Source organism: Canis lupus, chromosome 1 (assembly GCF_003254725.2).
Source record: "Canis lupus dingo isolate Sandy chromosome 1, ASM325472v2, whole genome shotgun sequence".
In the NCBI taxonomy this organism is placed as follows: domain Eukaryota; kingdom Metazoa; phylum Chordata; class Mammalia; order Carnivora; family Canidae; genus Canis; species Canis lupus.
Window position 1 is genome coordinate 21,086,446 of NC_064243.1, and position 25,886 is coordinate 21,112,331.

At 41.9% G+C, this 25,886-nt stretch overlaps 1 protein-coding gene across 1 annotated transcript in view; it reads left to right on the plus strand.

Moving 5' to 3' along the window:
- Positions 1 to 13,956: 13,956 nt before the first annotated feature.
- Positions 13,957 to 25,886, plus strand: part of MBD2 (methyl-CpG binding domain protein 2) — a 63,013-nt gene continuing 51,083 nt past the window's right edge. The window contains exon 1 of the mRNA XM_025422241.3: positions 13,957 to 14,585. Coding sequence (XP_025278026.1) covers positions 14,038 to 14,585 — 548 coding nt within the window. The 5' untranslated portion in view covers positions 13,957 to 14,037. The remainder of the gene's footprint in view (positions 14,586 to 25,886) is intronic.

Here is a 25,886-nt window from a genome sequence, read left to right on the forward strand (position 1 = left end):
TATCATTTGCAGAGCCAAAATGTTCAACATATGGAAATAGGTTATTTAGAGCACAAGTCTTGGGATCCCTGGGTGGTTCAGTGGTTTAGCGCCTGCCTTTGGCCAAGGGCATGATCCTGGAGTCCCACATCAGGCTCCCTGCATGGAGCCTGCTTCTCCCTCTGTGTCTCTGCCTCTCTCTCTCTCTCTCTCTTTCTCTCTCTCTGGGTCTCTCATGAATAAATAAATAAAAATCTTTAAAAAAAGAGAAAAAAAATAAAGCCCAAGTCTTTTCCAGACATATTCATTAAAAATACACTGGACAACCTAGCAAGAAAATGGGCAAAGAATTTAAACAGACACTTAACAGATGCTTAACATCATTAGTCATTGGGGAAATGTAACTTAAAACCACTGCAGACCCATTAGAAAAACTCAAGTTCTAAAAACTGACTATACCAAATGTAGATAAGGATGTGAGCAACTCAAACTCTCATACATTACTCATGAGAATGCAAAATGATGCAATGACTTTGGAAAGCAGTGTGACAGTTTCTTAAAAAGTTAAACGTAATATTGCCATATGTCATTCCATTCCTAGCTATTTGCTTTAGAGAAATGAAAATGGATGCCCAAAGACCTGTACATGAAAGTTCTTATCAGGTTCATTTGAAATAGCTGAAAGTTGGAAACAACCCAAATGTCAATCTGTAGTGAATAAATAAACAAAACTGTTACATCCATACAGTGGAACACTACTCAGCAGTAAAAAGGAGTGGACAGGGCAGCCCCGGGTGGCTCAGCGGTTTAGCGCCGCCTTCAGCCCAGGGCATGATCCTGGAGTCCCAGGATCAAGTCCCACATCGGGCTTCCTGCATGGAGCCTGCTTCTCCCTCTGCCTGTGTCTCTGCCCCCCACCCCCATGTCTCTCATGAATAAATAAATAAAATTTTAAAAAAATAAAAAGGAGTGGACAATTGATGTTCATTACAACATGGATGAATCTTAAAATGAATGGCTGAGTAAAACAAGCCAGGCAAAAAATAGAGCAATTGCATGATAACATATATAAAATTCCAGAAAACGTTAATTAATCCATATTGGTAGAAAGCAGACCAGTGGTTCTCTCTTGAAGGGAGTGAAGGCAGGGAAGAATTACCAATGGGCAAAGGAAATTTTGAAGGCTTTTGGAAATGTTCATTATCTTGGTTGTAGTACGTGCATATGTTAAGATGGACCAAAGTGTACTCTCTATACGTGTGTGATTTGGTACACTTCAATAAGATTAGGGAGAAAAACACCTTGAGAGACCTAACACTTTAGGACATTTAGATTTAGGTCATTACCTGGCCCCATTCCAGGAGAAGAAATCTTAGTCATTTAGGAGGCATATACCAAAGAATCTGTTCTGTTTGGAAAATTGTATCGTGGACTTTACGCAGCCTACAGTTATGTAAAACCATAGTGACCATTGAGGGAACTGGCCTTCTCTGATAAAATGCATATAGTCAGGTGGTGGTAGGAGACTCATGTATTCAGATATAGGCTTTACTCAGGGACACAAGTTGAGCTATTGCACATCTTTGTAAGAAAGCATGAACGGGGTCTTGCTTGGATACAACAAGCCCTTCGCTGGGGGAGGTGATGTAGGTAGTCCTGTTACATACAGTGGATGTACAAATGGTCAAATTATATAGCAGTTGCACTAGTCCTTCTAAAGAAATCATTGAATGAAATTATTGCTTGAATAAGTTCTGAATTTTCTGGATTCATTCATTAGCTGTAGACTCAGCTTTCCCATTACTATTTTGTTCAAACTTTTTTGTGATTTTCAAACTTGCTTTTAAAGCAATAGACTTTTAGGGCACTTGGGTGGCTCAGTCGGTTAAGTGTGTGCCTTCGGCTCATGTCATGATCTCAGGAGCCTGGATCAAGCCCCATGTCCCGGGGAGCCCCATGGCAGGCTCCCTCCTTAGCAGAGAGTCTGTTTCTCCCTCTTCTGCCCCTCCTCCTGTTTATACACTTCTGTTCTCTCCCTCTCTCTCAAATAAATAAATAAAACTTAAAAAAGCAAGACTCTTTAATCAAGTAAAATTTCACCCCAAACACCACCTCAATCATTGTCCCTGCTATAAAGTAAAAATTTATGACTCTATGTTTATTTTATAATATTATGTTTTGTAATTCTTATCAGTTAGTGCAATGCAACTAAAGAATGCAACCTATGGTTAGTGGATGATTGTTGTTCATATATCAACCTCAGCATCTATTTCTTTATCTTGTTTGGATTATGGGGTTTTCAGAAATTCCAGAATCATAGAGATAAGCCGTTTCAAACAACATTTTTTTTTTTTATCAGTGCCCAATTTAAACTGAGTATTCTCTTCAACTGAACTGATCCAGAAGCTGGAGAGGATGTTAATAAATACTTACCTCTAAGTTGAATCGCCAATAATATCTAACAACTGATTTCATTCCTTACCCCAAAAAAGCAGTCTAGAAGCACTAAAAATTTGCAGTAAGTGTCAAAATTATTTAATATGAAAGTATCAGAACTCAAGGTGCTGTGCGTTTCCTGTTATCATACAACTTCTACTCTGTGGTGAGCACACGTAAAGCACACATATCCAAGTCTCGCCTGATATTTCACAATGGTGCACACATGTTGCAACAGTGCTTTTGCTTGTACAGTTTTATGTGTTTAGACATGTGAGACTCTAAATTCAAACTGAAAAAAGAAAAAGCTGAGTCAGAACTGAGTAACAGACTCAATAGCCAGTGAAGTAACACAAGAAGTTCAAGTATCTAATCCAGATGGCAAAGGGGTTTTGCAGGTGTAATGAATGTCCCTGAGTGGTTTATTTTGAGTTGATCAAAAGGGAGATTATAACTGATAGGCCTGACTTAACCAAGTGAACCCTTTAAAAGAGGGTCTAGAGATCAGAAACAGAAGCCAGAGACTCTTCTGTTGTCCTGAAGAAATAGGCCACCCTGAGTTCTATGGCTACAAGGAAAGAATGCTGCTGCCAACCAAGTGAGCTTAGAAAAAGACCAAAGCCGCAGATTGAGACCTTGGCCCCAGTCAACACCTTTAATACTCTCTAGAGCAGAGGACCTAGCTCAATTGCGCCCAGACTCCTGATCCATGGAAACCATGTGATAATAAGTGTGTGTTGTTTTCAGATGCAAAGTTTGGGTAATTTGTTCTCCTGCAATAGAAAACAAATGCAGATACTTTATTCCCAGGCAGATAAATACCATGAACATTTCAGGGCCATCATTCAGTGTTAACAATTCTTTAAGCTCAGAAGTGTAGCTGAGAGGAATCTCAGGTCAGCTCAGAAAACTCAAATCAACTGAAGAAAAAAAAATATGAAGAGGTATTCAAAATTATATAGGGACCCGTGTGATATAGTAAGCAACATCCTAAACTCTACGCAAACATGAGTTAAGCTACCAACTTGAAATGGCCTCCAATGAATTAAAAGCTGATTTATAACATATTCAAGTGTGTTTTATTATCATTTAAAAATTTTAGTTTACACACCTAAAATGTATAAATTACAAAGGTAAAAAATGTAACTTTACAGTGAAAGAGCTTTCCAGATGCCACCTTAGATAAGTGATCAAAGTGATCACCAGTAATGGGACAAAAAGAAATCCTGTGTCAGCTGATAGGCTGTAATGAGAACACAGTGTCACTTTTGTGATGCTCTTACTGAAGATGCACGTTACCTAAATTTAATCGTGAAGAAACATCAGACAAACCCAAATTGAAGGACATTCTACAAAATACCCAACCTGAAATCTTCAAAAGCTACAAGATCATGAAAGTTGGCAAAAGACTGGAGAACTGTAACACAATTGAAGGAAAGCAAAACTACATGACAATCAAATGTGCTGTTTGATTCTGGACCAGTTCTTTCTACTGTAGATGACATTGCTGGAACAATTGGTAGAACTTGGATGCTGAGGATCATGGTTGTGTATCAATGTTAATTTCTTGATTTGATTGTTTCATTGTGGCTCTTGTAAAGAAAAATGTCCTTATTTTTTAGAATTACACATTAAAGTATTTGAGGTTATACAATACTACGTTAGCAATTTACTTTCAAAAAGTGAGGAAAAAATGTTCTTAAAAGTTTTCTGGAAGTTTGATTCCAGAAATCAAAGGTACACAGAAAACTTTGGGACTTTTAAAAAAGTATGCATTTAAGGAATCCCTAAAGTGCTTCTTATGGAATTCTGATTTTAAAAAATCTGTTTTGTTTTTTTCTCCAAAATGGATACAATATTAAACAAAACTATCTTTAATCTATATGGCAACCATACAGTTTTTTCAACTTATTTTAAAAACTGTAAAATTATATCATTTTTCCTTTCTGTGCTTTCACTAACTGCTTAATAGTTTTTTTTTTTAATAGATCATGAATTGCATAATCATAGGCTTTGAAAAATCTGAGTAAAACATCCTTCAGTGGCTTCCTGGGAGGGATCTCTTGGGTAATTCACGTTTTGAGATTTATCTTGCAGTTCTGAAAAATGTTTTTTTTTTTTTTTTTTTTTAAGATTTTATTTACTTATTCATGAAAGACACACAAAGGGAGAGAGAGGCAGAGACACAGGCAGAGGGAGAAGGAGGCCCCATGCAGGGAGCCCGACGTGGGACCTGATCCCGGGTCTCCAGGATCGCACCCTGGGCTGAAGGCGGCGCTAAACCACTAGGCCACCCGGGCTGCCCTGAAAAACGGTTTTTGACAGGGTATAGAATTCTATTTTGAAAATAAATTTTTAAGAATTTAAAGGCTTTTTTTTTTTTCTCGCAGCTTTAAGTGTTGTTGAGAAGTTCAGTGGTATTCTTATTGCTAATGCTTTATGTGTGGATTTTCTTCTCTCTGGGAGTTTTTAAGACCTCTCTTTTACCTATGATGCTCTGAAATCTCACGATACTCTATCTAGAGGCGAGTTTGTGTTTTTCATTTGTGGTGGGACCTATATCAGTCTGGAGATTCATGACCTAGGAAAGTTCTTAAATATTTGTTTTTGAGTTATTTAACTTTTTGATTTTTCTATCTTTATTTCTGAAATTCTTATTGGCCAGATGTTGAACTTGCTAGTTTGATTTTTTTTCAATATTTTTCTGGAAGATCTTCTTAACTTAATTTTTCATTACTTCTGATTTTTAAAAGCATTCTGTGATCATAGTCACACTTCTAAGAGCTCATTCTTGTTCTCTGATTTTTTATTTTTGTTTTTTGATTTTTTCTTTTTAATATCATCTTGTTCATCCTGAAACATCTGAGTAAATCTCTCAGTATATTAGTTAGATTTTTTAAAAAAGCTTATTCAATTCATTTCATTGCTGTTTCTTTCAAAAAAGAAAAACTTTTTTACTTTTTTTTACTTTTTTTCATTTTCCCCCCCTATTTTTAAGGGTTTTCTTCAAGTGTCTAGAGATTCTAGGCTGCCCATATTAAAGACTAAAATATGAGAAAATTGTTCAGAAGCTCTGTGCTCTTGTACAGGAAAGATTTTAAGACTGTCTTGACATAATAAATAAATAGTATAATACAGAGAAAACAGGGCATTTACCTAGAAGACTTGGGATAAGTACTGAAGAGTTGAATAATATCTTTTGAGAAGAAATAGGATTGGAAGAAACCAGAGGTTGGTGCTTAGACCAACCTGGTAAAACAGTTGAAATGTAATCAGTTGAAAGATCTTATCTGATTAAGATGCAGTGAGAAAGAACCATAAGAGCCTAAGAATGGGGTGGTGTTGTTGAAATGATAGCAAGAGGGACGCCTGGGTGGCTCAGTGGTTGAGCATCTGCCTCCGGCTCAGGGCGTGACCCTGGGGTCCTGGGATCGAGTCCCATGTCGGGTTCCCCGCAGGGAGCCTGCTTCTCTCTCTGCCTGTGTCTCTGCCTCTCTCTAGAAGTCTCTCATGAATAAATAAATAAAATCTTAAAAAAAAAAAAAGAAATGATAGCAAGAGAAAACATTTAGAAGTGCATTAAGGATTGACTGTTAGGCTGAAAAATCCAGTGATAATATTTTAACCTTAGAGCAAGAAAGAAAAGTCAGTAGTCTGGGCATTGTATTGCTTCTATGGGGGTGGAAATGACATAGGCATGGTCTACCTCTGGTTAGGAAGACAAGACTATTATCAAAGTACGGATAGAATAAAGGAATATTAACATTTGGTATTCTGATTCTCTCTCTATATTTTACAATCCAATGATCTCAGCAAGGGACATGCAAAAAGTTCTACCTGCAACACCCTCTATTCCCTCCCCCCCATTCATGTATATCTTGAATAATTAAATAGTAGTCTAAAATGATATTTCTCTGGCAAAGAAAATTCACATTCTCGGAAGAGATAGAATGAATGGGAAATTTGGGAAAGAATAGGATCTTTGCAGCTCAGCTCCTTCTTCTCTTTCTTCCCCTTGGCATTCTGCTGCTTGCTCAGCCCATTTGTTCTTGATTATTCTTGGCCATGTTATAAAGACGAACAGTAAAGGGACGCCTCGATGGCTCAGTGGTTAAGCTCTGCTTTTGGCTCAGGGCGTGACCTTGGAGTTCAGGGATCGAGTCCTACATCGGGCTCCCTGAGGGAAGCCTGCTTCTCCCTCTGCGTATGTCTCTGCCTCTCTCTGTGTGTGTCTCTCATGAATAAACTTAAAAACAAAACAAAACAAAACAAAAACAGTGAAGACCAGACCACTGGAGAGGGGAGGGAGAGACTCTATGGAGTCTGTTCCTAATCTCCCAGCTTAGTCTATTACATTTTGGGTTCAGTAACAAGCCTATTAAACTCTCACACTCCGATATGTCCTCTGACCTAGGCTTTCTCAGTGAGAGAGGAGTTTTATTGGACATCACCTTTCATATTCTTTTTCTTATTTCTTTTTTAATCTTTTAAAATATTTTATTTATTTATTCATGACAGACACATAGAGAGAGAAAGAGAGAGAGAGACAGAGACAGAGAGACAGGCAGAGGGGGGAGCAGGCTCCATGCAGGGAACCTGATGTGGGACTTGATCCTGGGTCTCCAGGATCAGGCCCTGGGCCTAAGGCAGCACTAAACCGCTGGGCCACTGGGGCTGCCCATCTTTTTCATATATCTTGATTTGATTCTCTACTCAAGAATGATAGATGAGGTTCCAGGTTTTGGATCCCTCAAGACCTCAAAAGTAGCCAACAAGTATGATTCTCTTTTTCATCTGAAGAACCACCATAAGGTATTTATAGTAGGATGATCTTGCCAATGCTGCCTAAGCCATACTAGCATCACAGGATAGGGCTCAATTCCTGTGGCTAAATCTGGTGAGTAGATGACATTGCCAAGGGAGAGAGTGTTGAATGAGAAGACAAGAAAAATTAAAGCTGAGACAGAGGTGGTCCCTTGGAATGCTTTCCCTTCCATCAGAGTGTGAAAGGGAGATTGTTCTTGATCTGTTATTGCTAGGGGCACAGTTTATCAACTATTGTCCTTTGATCTTTTGCTCTCTCCCCTTCTCACTGACTCTTTACTCTTTTTTTTTAATTTTTAAAATCTCTAAATTTTTATTGAGATTATAGTTTTATTTTCCAACATATGGTCTGTCCTGGTCAGTATTTCTTTTTTTTTTTTAATAAATTTTTATTTATTTATGATAGTCACAGAGAGAGAAGGGGGGGGGTGCAGAGACACAGGCAGAGGGAGAAGCAGGCTTCATGCACCGGGAGCCCAATGTGGGATTCGATCCTGGGTCTTCAGGATCGCGCCCTGGGCCAAAGGCAGGCGCCAAACCGCTGCACCACCCAGGGATCCCTGACTCTCTACTCTTTGCAATCTCTTACTCAGAGGTTTTAAGCTTGTGAGCTGCCTAATTTTCAGTAAGATATACTCTACTCATTGAGGGAAGGAATTGCATCTCAGTAAAGAATGCTTTCTGCTGCAATTGTCTAAGAACCCGACAGTGGCTTAATCCAAAAATGGTCTAGTTTCTCATGTACTATAGCAACCTGGAAATAAATGGTTGCAAGACTTGGTTCAGCTGCTCAGGAAGTTCATTCAAGTTCTCCATCCTCTGGCTCTCCTGTTCTTATGGTGTTTGCCTTTTATCTTTGTGATCTCTGCTTCATAGTTGTAGGATGGCTGTCATGGCTCAAGAAATCATGTCCATATTTAAGGCAGGAACAAAGGGAAGAGGATAGGGCCAACCGTTTTTGTTTTGCTTTTCTTTTCTTTTTTGTTAGTGATTTCCTCTTGTGGGCTTTTTAAAATATTTTGTTTATTCATGAGAATACACACACACACACACACACACACACACAGAGAGGCAGAGACACAGGCAGAGACAGAAGCAGGCTCCATGCAGGGAGCCCGACGTGGGACTCAGTCCCAGGTCTCCAGGATCGCACCCTGGGCTGAATGCGGCGCTAAACCCCTGAGCCACCCGGGCTGCTCTGTTTTGTTTTAATAGAGAAGTAGAAACTTTTTTCAGAACCACTCCCAGCTCTCCCCTCTTCTCACCTAGACTGGGAGGGTGACTATTTAGATTTCCTAGTCTCTATGATGTAGGCTCATAATGGGTGTTGGGTTAGACTAAGTAAGTAATGTGTCTCTCACAGATGGTGACCGAGAAAGTTACCTCATCACTGCTCTTCCTATCTTCCACCTCAGCAGCCTTCCAAGCTATGCAGAAGAATATGTGACATAAATAATAGATCCTGGAAATAAGCAAAAAGAGCACTCAAGATTAACTGTGCAATTGTGATGAACTTGTTGGGAAGTCAAGAGAGATGAAAGTTTGGGATATAAAGTCTGAAAGTCCTTCAGAATGGGATCATGGGCTCTCTATTATTTATTATTATTTTTTAAGATTTATTTTCTTATTTGAGAGAGAGCAAGAGTGAGCGAGTGGCTTGGGTGAGGGGCAGAGGAAGAGAATCTTCTAGCAGACTCTCTGCAGAGTGTGGCGCCTAAGGCAGAACTCAGTCTTACAACCATGAGATCATGACCTGAGCTGAAACCAAGAGTCAGATGCTCAACCGACTGAGCCACCTAGGCACTCCTCTCTATTATTTTTTTTTTTTTCTAAGCTATGCTAAAACCACAGACTAGGGGTAAATTAGAAATTAGCAAAGCCAAAAAGAAAATACTCTGAGAAAAACTTTGTAAAAAGATTCCACCATAACAAAATATATTATTTCAGATAACAGTAGGAATCAACTTGTTTGTAGTCGGGGAGCAGACACATAAATGTAGATAAATATACAAACTCAGAAATGGTTGTTTAGAAGTACAGTCTCATTTTGTGATTAAGACTTTTATGGTACATATTCCACAATCTTTTTGAGGAACTGATTAAATAAAATTACTTTCAGTTCATGTAGAAGAGACCACTCTAATGAAATTGTTAAACTGTCTTACAATCAAACATGTTTGTAAAGTGAATTTAAGCCTCACCTTTAATTAAGTCAAATTTATTGTTAAATATCTCTTGGGACCTGGAAACCTAATCACATTTTCTGACTAGAACAGCACTTTTTTCTTTGCACTGGGGATGCTGGGGTGAATATGAAGAACAGTTTTCTAGGTTGGTAGGGGGAAAGACAATGAAACATCTAATTATAATAAATGGACAGGGCTAATACCTAATGGTAGCACAGAGCCCATGGGCGGTATCAAAGGTGAGGAGACCTCATGGATATGTAGGAGTCAGCCAAAGAGAGGCACAGAGGTAGGAGTGGAGGTGGAAACAAAGGAGCCAACTCCAGCGTGAGAAAGCAGAGACTTGGGTTCTAGTCCTAGCTCTGCTACTTCCAGAAACATGTGAAAGCCACTTACAGCACAAAATCTCCTGGCAAGAGGCATTTATCTATTTACTCGCTTGCTGCCCCTCCCCCTGTGGTGAATACCAGCCACATTCAGCCCTTATTTCTCTTAGGATCACGTGTTCTAGCAGTTTGGTGTTCTGCAGCCCGAATTAAGCTTAAAAACTACTGTTTAGTGTGTTACGTGGTACCTTGGGCTCTGAAACCTAAAGAGCATTTTCTCTTTACTGATAGTATTGTGTTTTCTATTTTTAGGAAGTTAAATCAAATCAGCATCTCTCCATCCCTTAATCCTGACCACTTAATACTAGCCACTTGCCTATAGCTAATGTAACAACAAGCAGAAAAATTTTAAAGCACCCGATGTGTTCTGAAATAAATCTCCTCAGTTCAAAATTTACCTCTCCTTGTTTTCTCTTGCTTTCCAAGTAATTAACTCTCCTCTTTTTAGTTTGAACTATGCAGTGTAAGATTCCTCTGTAGTCATTCCAAGTGGAAAGCAATTAAAAAAATCTTTATTTATACTGCATGTACTTGAAAGTGTCAATCAGCTTCCTGACGTGCCATGCCAGCAGCATTTCATTTTGGCTGGGAATTAGGTGAACAGTAGTTGGGCCAACTCAGTGAATCATAAAACCTGCTAATTGGAGCTGGAAAATGTTTTTTGGCTATGCCCTGCCTCCTGTTTTAATACTATGACAAATTCTGACCATGCTGCTTGAACTCTGTGAAAGAGGAAAGTGGTTGCCCCTGTCGTCACTTGATCCAAATATGCTCCTTGGAAAAAGTAAGGTTTTTCGACGTTTAGATCCTTCTTTTACTGGGTATCTTATTACACTCATAAATTCAAAAGTACATTATTTATTTGTCAATAAAATATACAGGTCTCAAAACAGGCATTACCTCCCAACAGGTCTTTTTAGTTTCATTCACCAAATTTGTTCTATTTTTCTTAATGGAAACACAAACTAACACGCATGGTGTTTTTCTCGGGAACTACTTTTTCTTTAACGGCTTAACCCCAGTTTTCCCAGGCACACAATAGAGGGGAAAAGAATGGATAGTTTTCCAGGGGTGACAGCTGGTGTTTCAGCACCTGCTTTTACATCTGGGAAGTGGAGATCAGCAGAGGTTAAATCTCTATTGTTTGTTTAATGGACCCGATTTCATACTTAATTCTCGCCCATTGTCATTTTTCACTTTTGCCATAAAGTAAGGCTAGCAAGACCTTGTCCGCTTTGAGAGATGAAACTGAAAAATTTGGTCACAACCCTACTGCTTGAGGAAAAACAATGCTGCCATTCATCAAGGAGTGAAATAAAATGCTTTTCCCCATTACTATAAGTGGTGTATTATTTGTCCTACATTTTAAGGGAAACAAAGTGAGCTATCTTGCAGGTATTTAGCAACCTGTTCTCAATACTTTTAGGGTCTCAATCCAGATTCTGTAAGAATTTAATGTTTCCTTATTTAGATTTCTTTCTTCTTTTGGGAGAATTAAAAAAAAATCAAAAAATTTTTTTTCTTACTTTATGGTATCAGAGCAGGAAAATTCAAGTGTGACCCCAAGAAAGCTTTTGAAATACCTATGTGAGCTTTCTCTTAATGGAGGGAACATTAAACTATGATCTAGTAAATGGAATCTGGCAGAAGTCAAAGTGATTACCTTGGATTCATAGTAATTTTATTCCTTTAAATGTGCTTTTGTATCCATTATACCACTTGATCTATATAGCCTTTCCATGACAGAGCAAGGGTGAATAATCCAAAAGTGTATCTTTTCCCATGTATTGTTTCGACGATCATTTTTACTGAGATTTTTGCTCTTGTTTACTCTGTAGGTGTAATTAGGTGTGAAAATCGAAGGCCTTTTCTCTTAAAGCCTTAAAGGCTTTATCTCCTTCTCCCTGCAAGTCAGTATTTACTAACCTGTGTTGCTGAGGTCTGGTGGCTGAACAAATGACCCCTATACTGTAATAACAGAGTCGGGATACTAGAGGTGGATATTTGAGTCATTTACACATACACACTACATAGCGAACTGATATTCATGATGCATGGTGGTTTTATTAGTGATTGTGTCTGAAGCCTTGAACCTTCAACAGCTTCTTATGTATGTAACCTTCCAGGTTTGCTTCTGATAAATGGGAATCTGGGTTCACCGCCGCCTCCTGGAATATCTCTCTGCCTGCCCTTCTGGGTTGTTTTCAATGCCATTAGTCAAAGTTGGGTTTGCCATCTCTTATGCACAGGATATCTTGTGCTGTTCCTTGCTGTCCTCCATACTGTTTAGGCGTCTGGGAAAATCAATCTTACACAATTAGTACAGAATATCTTCAGAAAATGGGAGACAACAGGAGAGTAGATAGGAAACGAGACCGAGAACTTTAAGATTTGTTTCAAACCAAATGTTTTTCACGTAGGATGCAAAATGTTGGCACGTCATAAAAATATGGATGTGTAAACTCGTTGTGCTCAGTTTGTAGTGATGGAAAATGTATTTTACTTTGATCAAATAAATGCTGGAATATTAAAAAAAAAAAAACAAAAACACCCAGGCACCCCTGTGGGTACAATTTTAATGTTAGTAATAGCAATAGGAAGTTGGTTCCTGCCCAGATGGCAGAGAAAATAAGAGCTCTTGTTGTCCTTCACTTACATCTGACTTAAATCGCTTATTTGTGAGCTGGGGGTGCATTCATTTATAACTCTTTTTTTCATGGGCTCTAAAGAATTCCGCTAAATTTAGGGGAAGGAGGAGTTACCTAAGGACAACAGATCAAGAAATCACACGGTTTTTACGCAGTGCGTCCTGGGAAGTCAGTAGCCCCATAACCGAAATGAAACCTGTAAGACTTCGGGGTATTCTGGAACTTCAACCATTTTCCCAAATTGTTACTTTCTTATTATTTTCTGTCTTCCCCAGGATGAGCAGTAAAGCCTTTACACAAAGGGGGGGGGGGGGACAACAACAACAAAAACAGGCTGTTTGTCTTCCAAACGTTGATCTCATTTTTTTCTCTGACTTTAACGCCCTCACCTGAGCCAAGATGCAGGTGTTCCTTAAGCTTTAAATTCTTGGTCCACTTTTTATTTTTATTAAAGAAAAAGTCATCGTTGTTATGATCGTCATTACCAGGTAAGTGCTTCCTCGGGGCTCCCGGCTGCCTGCAGACTTCCCTTCACGGCGCGGCCCCGCTCTCGGCTCTGCAGGGCACGTGTCGGGGCCTCCCCGCGGAGGCCGCCGTTTGGCACATCGCCAACCACGCCTCAGAAGGGCCCTGCGGCCGGGCCCGGACACCGGCCAGGGCGTGGGGCGGAGTCCGTGTCTGCGCGCGTTGCAAAGGCCCGTCAGAGAAATCTGGGTTTTCCATCACTTTTTTTTTTTTTTTTCTAGACATTAAGCTCGGCCCTCGACTTTTAGGTCCTGTGTGTCTAAAAACCGTTAGGCGCCATCCATCGCTGTGGTCGCTCTGCTCGAACGTGCACGACGCCCTTCGGCCTCCTAACGTGCCGCACGCCGTCGTCTCCACTCGCAGGAGCTTCACTCCCGGGGCTCTGGGGTGTCGCACGCGAAGCGCGCTGCTGCCGGATTTGAATCCGATTTGAGGCATCCGCTCCGACTGCGGCCCGAGGGGCGACTTGGGACTTCGACCCGAGTAGGCCGCGACGCCAGGAGTCACGTGCGGGCGACAGGGGAGGCGTCCCCAGGCGGTGACCCCGAGGGAGCCGCACCCCGGCGCCGCGACGTTCACCTCCGGGGGCGCCCCGAGGTCGCGCCGAGCGGGCGCCGCCGGGCTCCCACCGCCTGCTCAGGCCAACGGCCGGGTCAGCGACGGCGGGCGCACGCCGGGCCCTCAGCAGCCGGGAAGCGCAGCGACGCCCGGAAGGACGCCCACCGGCCGGAAGCCGCCTCACCGCAGGCCCTCGGGCGCTGCCCCGCCTTCCGGCCGCCGCGCGCGCCGCGGGGGCGGGACCGGAAGGGCGCGGCCGGAGGGGGGGGCGGGGCCGGGGCCGGGGGCGGGGCCGGCATGGCGGCGCGGCGCGCTTGGAGGACCTGAGAGGCGGCGGCCGCGGCCACGCCCCGGGCGGGAGGGCCGCTCTGTGCGCGTCCGCTCTATGATGCTTGCGCGCGTCCCCCGCGCGCCGCGCTGCGGGCGGGGCGGGTCTCCGGGATTCCAAGGGCTCGGTTACGGAAGAAGCGCAGCGCCGGCTGGGGAGGGGGCTGGATGCGCGCGCACCCGGGGGGAGGCCGCTGCTGCCCGGAGCAGGAGGAGGGGGAGAGCGCGGCGGGCGGCAGCGGCGCTGGCGGCGACTCCGCCATAGAGCAGGGGGGCCAGGGCAGCGCGCTCGCCCCGTCCCCGGTGAGCGGCGTGCGCAGGGAAGGCGCTCGGGGCGGCGGCCGTGGCCGGGGGCGGTGGAAGCAGGCGGGCCGGGGCGGCGGCGTCTGTGGCCGTGGCCGGGGCCGGGGCCGTGGCCGGGGACGGGGCCGGGGCCGGGGCCGGGGCCGCGGCCGTCCCCCGAGCGGCGGCGGCGGCGGCCTTGGCGGCGACGGCGGCTGCGGCGGCGGCGGCGGCGGCGGCGGTGGCGGCGGCGCCCCCCGGCGGGAGCCGGTCCCTTTCCCGTCGGGGAGCGCGGGGCCGGGGCCCCGGGGACCCCGGGCCACGGAGAGCGGGAAGAGGATGGACTGCCCGGCCCTCCCCCCCGGATGGAAGAAGGAGGAAGTGATCCGAAAATCTGGGCTCAGCGCCGGCAAGAGCGATGTCTACTACTTCAGGTACCGCCCTGGGGGGGGCGGGGCGGGCGGCGGGGTCGGGGGTCAGGCGGGGTCAGGGGTCAGCGGCCGACCCGGGCCGGGGGCCTCGGCGGGGGGCCCGTCACCCGCCCCCGCCGCGCCGCACCCCGTGCCGCGCCCACAGGTCACCGGCGGGGCAAGCCCGGGGCTCCGGGGTCGCGGGGCGCGCGGCCCCGCCAGCGGCTGTGGACTCCGGTGGAACTTCCTTGACACGTTTACTCACTTCGTCTATTTACTTATTTTTTTATTTTGAAAGATTTTATTTGTTCATGAGAGACACAGAGGCGTGGACACAGGCGGAGGGAGAAGCAAGCTCCTTGCGGGGAGCCTGACGCGGGACTCGATCCCGGGACCCCGGGGTCACGCCCTGGGCCGACGGAGGCTCCTCCGCTGAGCCGCCCGGGCGGCCCCGAACTCGCTAACTTTAAAACGTAAAGCATCCAGTTGGTAGAACGTGAGCGTGCTGTCCGGCGGTGAGCGGGGCCGCCCCCGGGGGTGGAGGCCCCGGTGCCAGTCGGCGGGACGCTGCCCTCGGCGCACCCTGCACCCCGCACCCCGCAGCCCGCACCCCGCGCAGTGCTTCCCACCAGGCTTGAAAACGGTCTGAAAAATACACGACCGTGTGTGTGTGTGTGTGTGTGTGTGTGTGTGTCCTCGTGAGGATGTGGTCCCCGGAGTCCTATGTGAGTGTGGACGTCGCCCCGATGTCCTGATCGTCCCGTCGTCACACGTACGGGACAAGAGTTTGCGTGAATTTATGTCATCCTCTCAAGGAAAAAAAAAAAAAAAGTGAAAGTGGAGTCGCATTAGAACTCGTTTTGTCAATCGATCTGAGACCACTTGTTCTGGAATCTTAGAGGGTACGATGGCAGACATTATAAATATTCAAAAGTGATGATCTTCTGTTTCCCCGTTATTAAATATTAAGTTTATTCCACTGACGCTCAAAGGGTCACTGTGGAACAGATTAATATTCCTCAAGGTCACGTGTTCCATTTAGTGCTGTTCAGTTAATCACTTCTGCGCGCTCTTTCTTTAACAAGTTCTGTTTTCTAAGCAGGTAGTTCGCTGCCTCCTCTCTGAGCTGTGTGCTGATGCCTCGTAGACAGTCGTGTTTTACGAGAGTTGTCTGTGCTGGGGATTGAACTCCTTGAGGAACAGGACACTAGTCTATTCTCAGTGGAGCATCTTAGCCTTTGAGTTTCACTCTCTATGTCATTTCTCCTGGGATATAGTTTGTTTGGTTTTGGGATGACGCATTTGTTCAAACTGACTTTGGGTTATTGCAGTTTTTTTTTTTTTTGTTTTGTTTTCCTTTCAGTAGCTGGAAACGTTATTTCAAAAGGTCATCTTGCTGTAGTGCTCGTTTTGATTTGTGATCCCCCTTTTTTTTTTCAAATGTATTTTAAGTTTTTAAATTTTTTTTTAAATGTAAACTCAGTAAGTATTTTATTGGTAGAAAAGCTAATATAATCATTTTAAAGTGAACTTTCCAAACAAATTCATTTCTCAATAAATGAAAAACCAGTGTAGTGATAGTTATTTTCCAGATTAGAGTCTTTTTATTAGTGCAGCATGATTCGCTTTTTACTTCTTTATACCAAATGACAAGACATTTTGAACAAACAGATTTGTGCCACGGGTGTTCAGTGTAGGGTTGGAAGGAATGTTGCCTAAATGTTCATGGACTACCTGGGATATGTTAGTTACTTTGCAGGATTGTAACCTCCAGTTACCTTCTGAAGTTCTGGGTCGCAGGGTAGCATGACGTATTTGTGATACAGCAGTTATTCTGACTTTGACTTCTGCTTGCAGTGACGAGTGGTGGAGGGCACCTACTCCTAGTGAAGGTGAACACATTATTTTTCAGTCAAACTGTCGCAGCTTTGCATATCAGCATCCCCATATAGGCCTCGCCCGTTAAAAAACCGGTAGCTCACAAAACACGGGCCATCTCTGTTAATAGGTGGGTTAAGAGTTAACGTTCCCATTGGTAATGTGAACACCTGCACCCATTTGTTCACACAGATTCTAATAATGCTAAGTCCTGAATTAGCCTGCCCCTGGGGAGATTAAACAAATCTGTGCCTGTTAACGTAGGGTGTGGCTTACGTTTATTAATTGGGCTGAAATGAAGCTCATTGGGAAAGCCTCAGATTTTGGTAAAATGGTGTTTTGGCTGTTTCCTGAGACTGCCAAGTTCTAGTAGGAAGGCGTGCCTCGAGTTGCCAGTTAAGCAATATAATTATGCCTTCTGTCAGGATTACTGATAGCGTTGTGGCAGTTCATGTATTATCATACAAAGTGTGTTTTTAAAAAAGGTGTGGTTAGATAAAGTGCTAGATCCTTGGTAATAGTTTCTGAAAAGTTTGTTGCCATCCTATGAACCCATTACGTTGAACAATGATTTTCTAACTGGCCTCCTCGACTCTTGTCAGTTCTAGTTTTTGGTTCCTTGTACTTGCTGAGTGGTATTTTTGAAATATTATTTTCCTCTGCATAGGACCCTGTAGAAACCAACTCATGCCGTTTTTATCAAGTCTAAACTTGTTGGTTTCTAGATTTTTGGTTATAATAAGGGTTAAAGACCTGGGAGTCATGGTAAACTGTTAAGCTGCTGCCACGAAATAGGTGGTTGGATTTTGGAAACATAATAGTAAATATTTTTGATTCTTGTATCAAAATGATGATGCATTTGTACCCTATCACATCCCTGAAAAAAGGATACAGTGGAACTAGAGAACAATTAAATAATCGTAGGGAGCAGGTGCATGAAGAGAGACTAAAGTTATTTCGCTTTGATCTGGAAAGAAGAGGACTCAGAGGCAGTGTAACCGAGGTCTGTAAATCATGAGTGGTAGGATAAAGGTAGAAGTCTCTAGGGAAGGCAGCAGAGCTCTGGGATGAGGAGGTCTAGAGTTGGTGCTATTCTAACTGTGCTTAACCATTTGGTGCACTCACACTTCCTGGTCCTGTGGTTTGTCGGTTTGTAAAGTGCATATGATTTTACCTGTACTCTACATAGTGTTACGAGGATTCAATTTCAGATCAGTTAAATGAATACGTAGATCTCTTGAAGCTTCGGATATGTTTAAGGACTAATTAAGGAAAACAATTCATTAAATCAAGTTGTATGGGCTGAACATAATAAATAGGTTAAAAAAAAAAATGTGTTAGGTATATCTGACTTGTTACCAAAGGCTGGTATGGTGCCTTGAGGGTATGAATTCTGAATCATTGAGGATGTCAGAGTTCAGCCAGGCCTTTCCCTCTTTTTTTTTTTTTTTTTTTTTTGGTCTTTTGCCTTAAAAAAAAAAATTTAGTCTGCCATATAGTCTTGGAAAAAACTAGCTGAATGGACCCACGGAGAGATTCATTGTCACATTTCTTAAAAAGTAAAGTCTTTTTGGCTTTCAATAAATTCTTTTCCCCTAATATCTTCTCTCTGGCTGTCCCTATGTAGTTCAGCCTGGTGTCCTTTGTGTTACTCTCCTGTGTATTTCCATAGAACCTATAGCTTCTCCCCCCTGGACCACCCCCCCCCCCCAGCTACAATCCTGAACACATAGATGCCATTAAGTAAGTGTTTACCAATTGATGTGACTCTTAAAAATTTGTGAAACAAGTCTTAAATTACTTTTTAGCTATTGCTTTAAATTATCTGGTGGTGTGCTGGGATGAAATTGGTTGAAATATTTTATTCGGTCCAAAAATTTTCCAGTTCCCTATTTTCATCATTAATGTTGAGGATATTTTAGAAGTCTGGAAAGCATTGTAGAGATATAGTGAAATGTTAAGTAAAATGCTCATAGTGCAAAGAGACAAGTGAGAAATCAACATTTGAATTTCACTGAATTTGTAGTAAAGGGTCTTTTTTAGTATTGGGTCTTATGTGTCTTAATTCTATGTGCTGTTTTTTCATTTTTGAAGATTTTATTTATTTGAGAGAGAGAATGTGTGGAGATCAGAGCGGGGAGAGGGGCAAAGGGAGAAGCAGACTCTCTGGTCCATCCCAGGACCCTGGGATCATGACCTGACCTAAAGGCAGATGCTCAACCGACTGAACCCCCCCCCCCCCCCCCCCCGTGCCCCTCTGTTTGTGTATTGTGTCATAGTTCTCATAGTCTTGGCGCTGTTAGTATTATTTTGCTAAGTGCTATCTTATTGGGTTCTTATAACCCTGTTAGCTATAGGTACAGTTGTCTCCGTTGTACAGAGACTTGGGGACTTGGGACAGGGAAGTTAAGTAATATGCTTGAGGTTGTACTTTTGGTAAGGGGAGAGTTAGAATCCTGATGCAGGGGATTTAACCCCAGAACTTTTATCCCCCTGCTCTGCTGCCTCCCAAAGAGATCTCTTCTTGTGACTCTTAGATACTGCAACATCTCATGCCTCATCTACTTTATTGAGCTCGGTGGCCTACTGAAATGATGTAATTAGTTATTACTATTATACTTGCACCCTTATGTTGACAAAAGGTAAATTTTAAATACTATTTGGTGGTGGAGCTGTTGTATCAAAAGATGATCTTGCAGCTCAATATAATATTGGAGAGAAAAAAATAGAAAAATTGCGATAAATAAATTAAAGCAGTTTTATTCTGAGTAATAGAAGTGTTCATTTTGTTCAGAAATGTTTCCTGCCTTTTCTCTTGCTCGCTGTCTCCATTTTTGTTTAACTGAGGATTGACCCTGTTATTTCTCAGTTTTTTTTTTTTTTAAGATTTTATTTATTCATTCATGAGAGACACACACACAGAGAGAGACACAGGCAGAGAGAGAAGCAGGCTCCCTGCAGGGAGCTCAATGCAGGACTCAATCTCAGGACCCCAGGATCACACCCTGGGCGGAAGGCGGGCGCTCAACCACTGAGCCACCCGGGCTGCCCATTCATAGAGGCAGCATGTTCCCTGAAGAGCAAGCTGTAGGTCATCTTCATTTTAAGGGCTTTCACTTAAATTAGAAGAAATCAAATTGTAACTTGAGGGCTAAATGTAGCTTATCAGATACTTTTATGTGTTTCCTGCAAAAAGCTCATGTACTTCTTTCAGAGTTGAGGTACAATTGAAATGTGCCCTACAGACCAATTAAAAAAAAAATCTCTTCAGTTGAGAGGAATGAAATGTAATGTTTATTACTAAGTGCTTACTGCATAATTGCACGTTTGACTTGCTTTTAGTCTTTTTTCTTGATATTACCTGATTGAAGCCTGGATCTGGAAATAAAAGATCCGCAGCTGTGGTGGAGATGGTGCTCTGATAATTCTCTCTCAGCTGTACTGTTGCAGTTTTTTGTGTTGTAGGAAACTTTGTTAGGGTGCAACATTGCCATCTGTCCTACATCTGATTCTTTAAATCTGACATGCAAAGTCTCACCTGCCAGAACACCCATAATACCTGTAGTAGAGGAAATACATAGCTCAGAAGGAACCGATACACATGTTCTAAAAATAATCTCAAACAGAAATTGATGATTTTGTCAAATTGCTTTTAAAATTTCATTTGTGAGATGTAGAGCCATAATTTAATTTTTCATGATTTTAATTAATGGAACAGAAGCTGGTGATTTGCAAAGGAGGTGATACTTTGTGTTTTTGTGTCTCTGGTTTTTTTAGATTTCATGGTAGGACTAATAGAAATTCACAACTTTTTAGCCTTTGTTTGAGATCTTTTTAGATCTGATGATGAATTAGAAGTAAATCACCAAGGGTGCCTGGGTGGCTCAGTGGCTGAGTGTCTGCCTTCAGCTCAGGGTGTGATCCTGGAGACCTGGGATGGAGTCCCACGTCGGGCTCCCTGCCTGGAGCCTGCTTCTCCCTCTGCCTGTGTCTCTGCCTCTTGCTCTGTGTCTCGAATGAATGAATAAATCACCAATTCTTATTTTATGGACTTACTTTTTGGCTTGGAGTATTCATTTCCTTTGCAGCTCTTGTTTATTGGTCCTTTTTTTTTTTTTTTTTAAAGATTTTATTTATTCATGAGAGACAGAGAGAGAGAGAGAGAGAGAGAGAGGGAGAAGCAGGCCCCATGCAGGGAGCCCAACGTGGGACTCGATCCCGGGTGTCCAGGATCATGCCCTGGGCTGAAGGCGGCACTAAACCACTGAGCCACCCAGGAATCCCCTGTTTATTGGTCTTTTACTGCTATTTGCCATTTCCACTAAGAAATGACTAGGCAAATTGTAAAATGAAGTTTTGCTTAACCTTATCAGAACTTCTAAAAACCAAAACTTCCCAAAGAAGAAGACTAAAAGTATGGAATAGAATGATTTAAGTAATATCTGTGGATCTTTTTTTTTTTAAAGATTTTATTTATTTATTAATGAGAGATACAGAGAGAGAGGCAGAGACACAGGCAGAGAGAGAGAGAAGCAGGCTCCATGCAGGGAGCCCGACGTGGGACTCGATCCCGGATCTCCAGGATCACGTCCTGAGCCGAAGGCAGGCGCCAAACCTCTGAGCCACCCAGGTGTCCCAATATCTGTGGATCTTATGATTTTGCCTTGTCTTACAATATAAATTCAAACTCATTTGTTTGGGAATTTGATTGCATGAGCTGTAAATGAATATAAATAATAGTAAATATAAAAATTAGATTTTAAAACAGCATTTCACATTTGTCAGGTATAATTATGAGCTATTTGCAAGTGAGAGGAAGAAGAACATATTACAGATTTTTGAGGTATATTTTGGTGTTCTTTTTGTACTGGAAGAATCCATCGGTTAAAGCAAGGATGAAAGTCTGAATTCAAATTATTTTTAACATATATATGTTGATGTATGCATTTCTTTAAAAAGGACTTTCCTGGGGGCCTCTAGCAGAAATGGGCCAAGTGCTGTGGCATTTTGAGCTAAGCATAATTCTGTTGACCTTTACCACCTTTGCTATAATGGTTGACCGTCTTGCTGACCACCAGATTCTGAACCTCCTCAAGGTCAGTGGCTGAGTCTGATTCATTTTTAAATCTCTAGTATCACCCACAGTCCCTGCTATACGGAAAGCTCTTAAGAGTTGCTTGCTGAATGAAGTTAGTAATTCATACATTTTTCTACTAAGTGATACAAAAAAACTTCTGGTTACTGCTGGCTGTGAATAGAGACCCAAGACCATCTCTTTGGTGGTGGTGCCGCCCAGCAGCCTGTCTGTCTTGCACTATACCAGGTATGCAAATATTGGATAGCTGAAGTAAACATTCTTATGTGTGTTTAGTGTGTGTGTATATATTGTATATAGATTTTTAGACCTGGAGGGATCTCTGTAGGGCTTTTGGTGTCCCTTTTCATATTAAAAAAAAATCCTTTTATCCGTTGCTTTAAACATCTACCATCAAAAATTGCCTTTGTATCATCCTGAGAGGATAATATATTTCTATTTACTTTTAACTGATTTATTATTTCTTTGTGCTGTAACTATGAAATTGTTTTAATATCTGGTAGGAAGTTTATAATGAAAGATAAAAATAATGTAAAAGTAGACATACAAAATACATGTTGCAGCTTTTTACTGCTAGATCCTACAGTCCTAAGCTTGCTTACCTGTCAGATTACCATAGCAGTTTCTAAATGCTTTCTCTCCACTTCTGCTTATTTGAAGACCAGTAACCTGTCAGTAGACTACACTTGTGTTGTTGCACTGGCTTAGAATAAGAATGGAGACTTTTGAGTCAGAGAATTGGAACTTGAGTCTTGAATCTTGCTTTACTGTTTTAACTGGGACAGATTTATAAGCTTCCATAAATAAGCCCCTGATTCCTCATATGTAAATCAAAGGTAAGAAATCTACCTCATGGAGTTTTTTGAGACGAAATGAAACATGTAAAGCATTTGGCATGTAATAGATGGTCAGTAGATCAACAAGTTGGTAGTTTCTTTCCCTTCACTTAACATAAAGAGGTATGTGCTTGTTAATTACCTGGAGATTCACAGTATGTTGTTTTATTTTGAGATGTGATTATGGTAGATCTTAGGTTGTTGTACCTGTTCATCAGAGTTTTTAGAAATATTTAATTTTTTCCCCTGATTATTAAATGACCCATGCTCAGTGTGGAAAACTGGGAAAATATGGAAGAGTGTAGAGAGAGCAGTGACAATCAGCCTTATAGTCCTAAAGAGAATCAGTGTTAAGATTTGGACACATTGCCTTCCTCCTGTGTGTATATGTGTTTATGTTCTTCTTTGTTCTTTTTATACTGGAAGAATCCATAGATTAGAGCAAGGATAAGTGTCCTTATTAAAATTATTTTTAACATGTACGCAGTATTGTATGCATCCCTTTAAAAAAGGCCTTTCCCAGAGGCCCCCGGCCCTTTTTTCAAAACATCGTCTGTTTTGGGGGTATACTTACTGCCTATTTTCTTTATCATGGAAGAATTCAAACAAATGCAAGAGCAAAAGTAGTTAGAAAAATATAATGAGCCTCTCATGTGCTCATCAATGAGTTTTAACAGTTATCAACTCCTGGCCAAACTTACTTCATCAGTATTAAACCCCTTTTCCCGTTATAGTTTGAAATAATTCCCAGGTGTATTTAATTTCTGACATTTCCCTAACAGTATCCAGTCACCAATTCAACCAAAATAACCAGTGTTTCCTTTTTCCTTTCTCAAAAAGTGAGTGCCTTAAGGCAGTAGGATGGGATTAGGTACAATTCTACATTTATTCACTTTTCTGTTTTTTAGTGGATCATGTTGGCTTATATTTTTTAAACTATGATATAGAGATAATAGAATCTACCAGTGATACACTGTTTGCATGTAATTTTTGTTACATAAATGATAGTTAATGGCATAAGAATGATTGGTACAGAATTTGAATTATACTTAAGGTCTTTTATACCATTTAAAAAACTGCAGGGCAGCCCCGGTGGTGCAGCGGTTTGTCGCCACCTGCAGCCTGGGGTGTGATCCTGGAGACCCGGGATCGAGTCCCACATCGGGCTCCCTGCGTGGAGCCTGCTTCTCCCTCTGTCTGTGTCTCTGCCCCTCTCTCTGTGTCTATGAATAAATAAATAAAATCTTTAAAAAAAAAAACTGCATTGATGATTCCTTAAACATTTATGTCAAGGGAGAAAGTGGAATGCTGTCACAATTTACCGGCAGCCAAATAGTGAATTTTTCTCCTTAATGATACTTTAAAAATAGTTCTCTACTCCTCCCCCAACTGCTAAGGAAATTCTTTAATGCTCAAATCTGCCCAAACTCCCCCCCCCCTTTTTTTTTAAATCTACTTTCCAATTTTCAGGGAGTATATCCTGTTTGTATACTTCAGTGTTTATGTTCTAAACATTTTATTTATAGAAATTTTCAAACATATAGAAATGTAAAGAGAATCATATAAGAAATTACTAAGAACCCAGTTTAACAATTGTTTATCTTATTTCTTCTATATCCCAGTCCACTATCCCTGACTCAACTTTCATTATTTTGTAGCAAATCTGACATCATATAGTTTCATTCATAAATAATTACTTCAGTGCGCTGTTTGTGAAGACTTAAACTTGTAGAAGTTTTATAAGCTCAGTATTTCAAAACTAGAATCCAAGAGATGCCAGCGGGCAGTTCATGATTCTTTACCTGATACTGGCAGCAATCGCTCTATGGTTCAGAGGAAGGAGACATTTCACTACTTCAGTTGGGAAGGCTTATGGAGGAGATACAATGTGCATTGGTGTTTTGGGGCTCTTGGGGATTAGGGCTGGACTCCTGCGTTATAGATCAGGTTAAAAGATAGGATTTGCAAAGGGCCCAAGAGGGGAACCGTCCAGCCTGTTCAGAACAGGGTGAATAAGCCAGTATAGTTGGAGCAAAGGTCACTGGGTAAGAGGAGTGGAAAGTAGGGTTTAAGGGTTCAGAGGAGGCTAGATGAAAAAGGATCTTAAATGCAGGGCTGAGATGTTTGGCTCCCTTTTGCTAATGGGGTAAAGTCATTAAATGCTTGTAAACTGGAACCGTATGGTCAGAGTGGTGTTGTAGGAAGAGTAATTTGGATAGTGGAGAATGCAGACACCATTAGAGTTAGCCTGTCCTAGTGATTTAGACTCAAGCTGATAAAGACTTGATTTAGGCAATGGCATTGGACAGGAAGGGTGGTTTTTTTTTTTTTTCTTTTTTTTTTAAGATTTTATTTATTAGAGCATGAGCAGGGGGGAGGGGCAGAGGAAGAAGCAGACTCCCCCCACCCAGGGCTCAATCCCAGGATGCTGGGATCATGACCTGAGCCGAAGGCAGCCACTTAACTGACTGAGCCACCCTGGCGCCCCAAAAGGATGAATTCAGAGGTGAATATGAAGGAACTGGATTTAATAACTGACAGGAGATGGGAGGATATCAGTACGACAGGAGAAGATAAAATCTGCAGAGGAGTCACTTTGGGAAAGGCCTGCATGTGAGGGTTGGGAGGAAAGGAATTCGAGAAAGAGGGATTAGGAGCTAATTTGTATTAGATTTCTCTGTGCGAATGGGTCACAGCTTCGAAGCAGTGGCAAATATTATTTGAATTAATTGATATGGCACTTTTCTGATGATATATTTTTATACCGAAGTACAAAAAGATCATTTCAATTTCAGATCTTAGTCTCCGCCAAAACTTGCGGAGACACTTGAGAAATCTTTTTCTTCCAATACTTTTTAACAAGTAAGTGGTAACATTTAAAGAGGCAGAAAACAATAGAAAGTTGATGTTTCTTTATTCTCACAACTTTTCCAGTGCTGTAGCTTAGAGAAATTTTAGTGTGGAGGTTTTTATTGTTCCTCACAAAGTAGAGAGTGATGCCCTTGGGAATATGATCTTTGGCTACATAGCTGCTGTCTCCTGTCCATACTCCTCCTCGTCCCTCATAGGCCAGCTTCACCTTATTGCACTCGGACTGTTGCCACCCCCACAGTTCATCCTGTTGGAAACTGGTTTGAAGATATACTTGTGTTTGCTCAGACTCTGGTCTCCTCATAATATTTGACTAAATGTCACGATGATCCATGTTACCCAGGTAACATGAAAAAATAGGTTCTGCTCTGTTAGAGGAGGGTTTTCTGAGTGCAGTTTGCAGAGTGCACAGGCAAGCCATAGGTTCTCAGAAGAATTAATTTTTACGTGGAGACTAGCAGGGCATGTTACAGTTGAGTAGCTCAGGTAATGATGATTATAGGTGAGTTTATAGAGTGATAAAATGTGAATGTCACTAAATTAAGGTAACCATAATCTAAGTAGTTTCTGGTATCTCAATGAAAGTTTCGTAGAGTTGAAAGTCAGATGCCAAATAAAATTTCTTTCTTTTTGATAATCTATAGT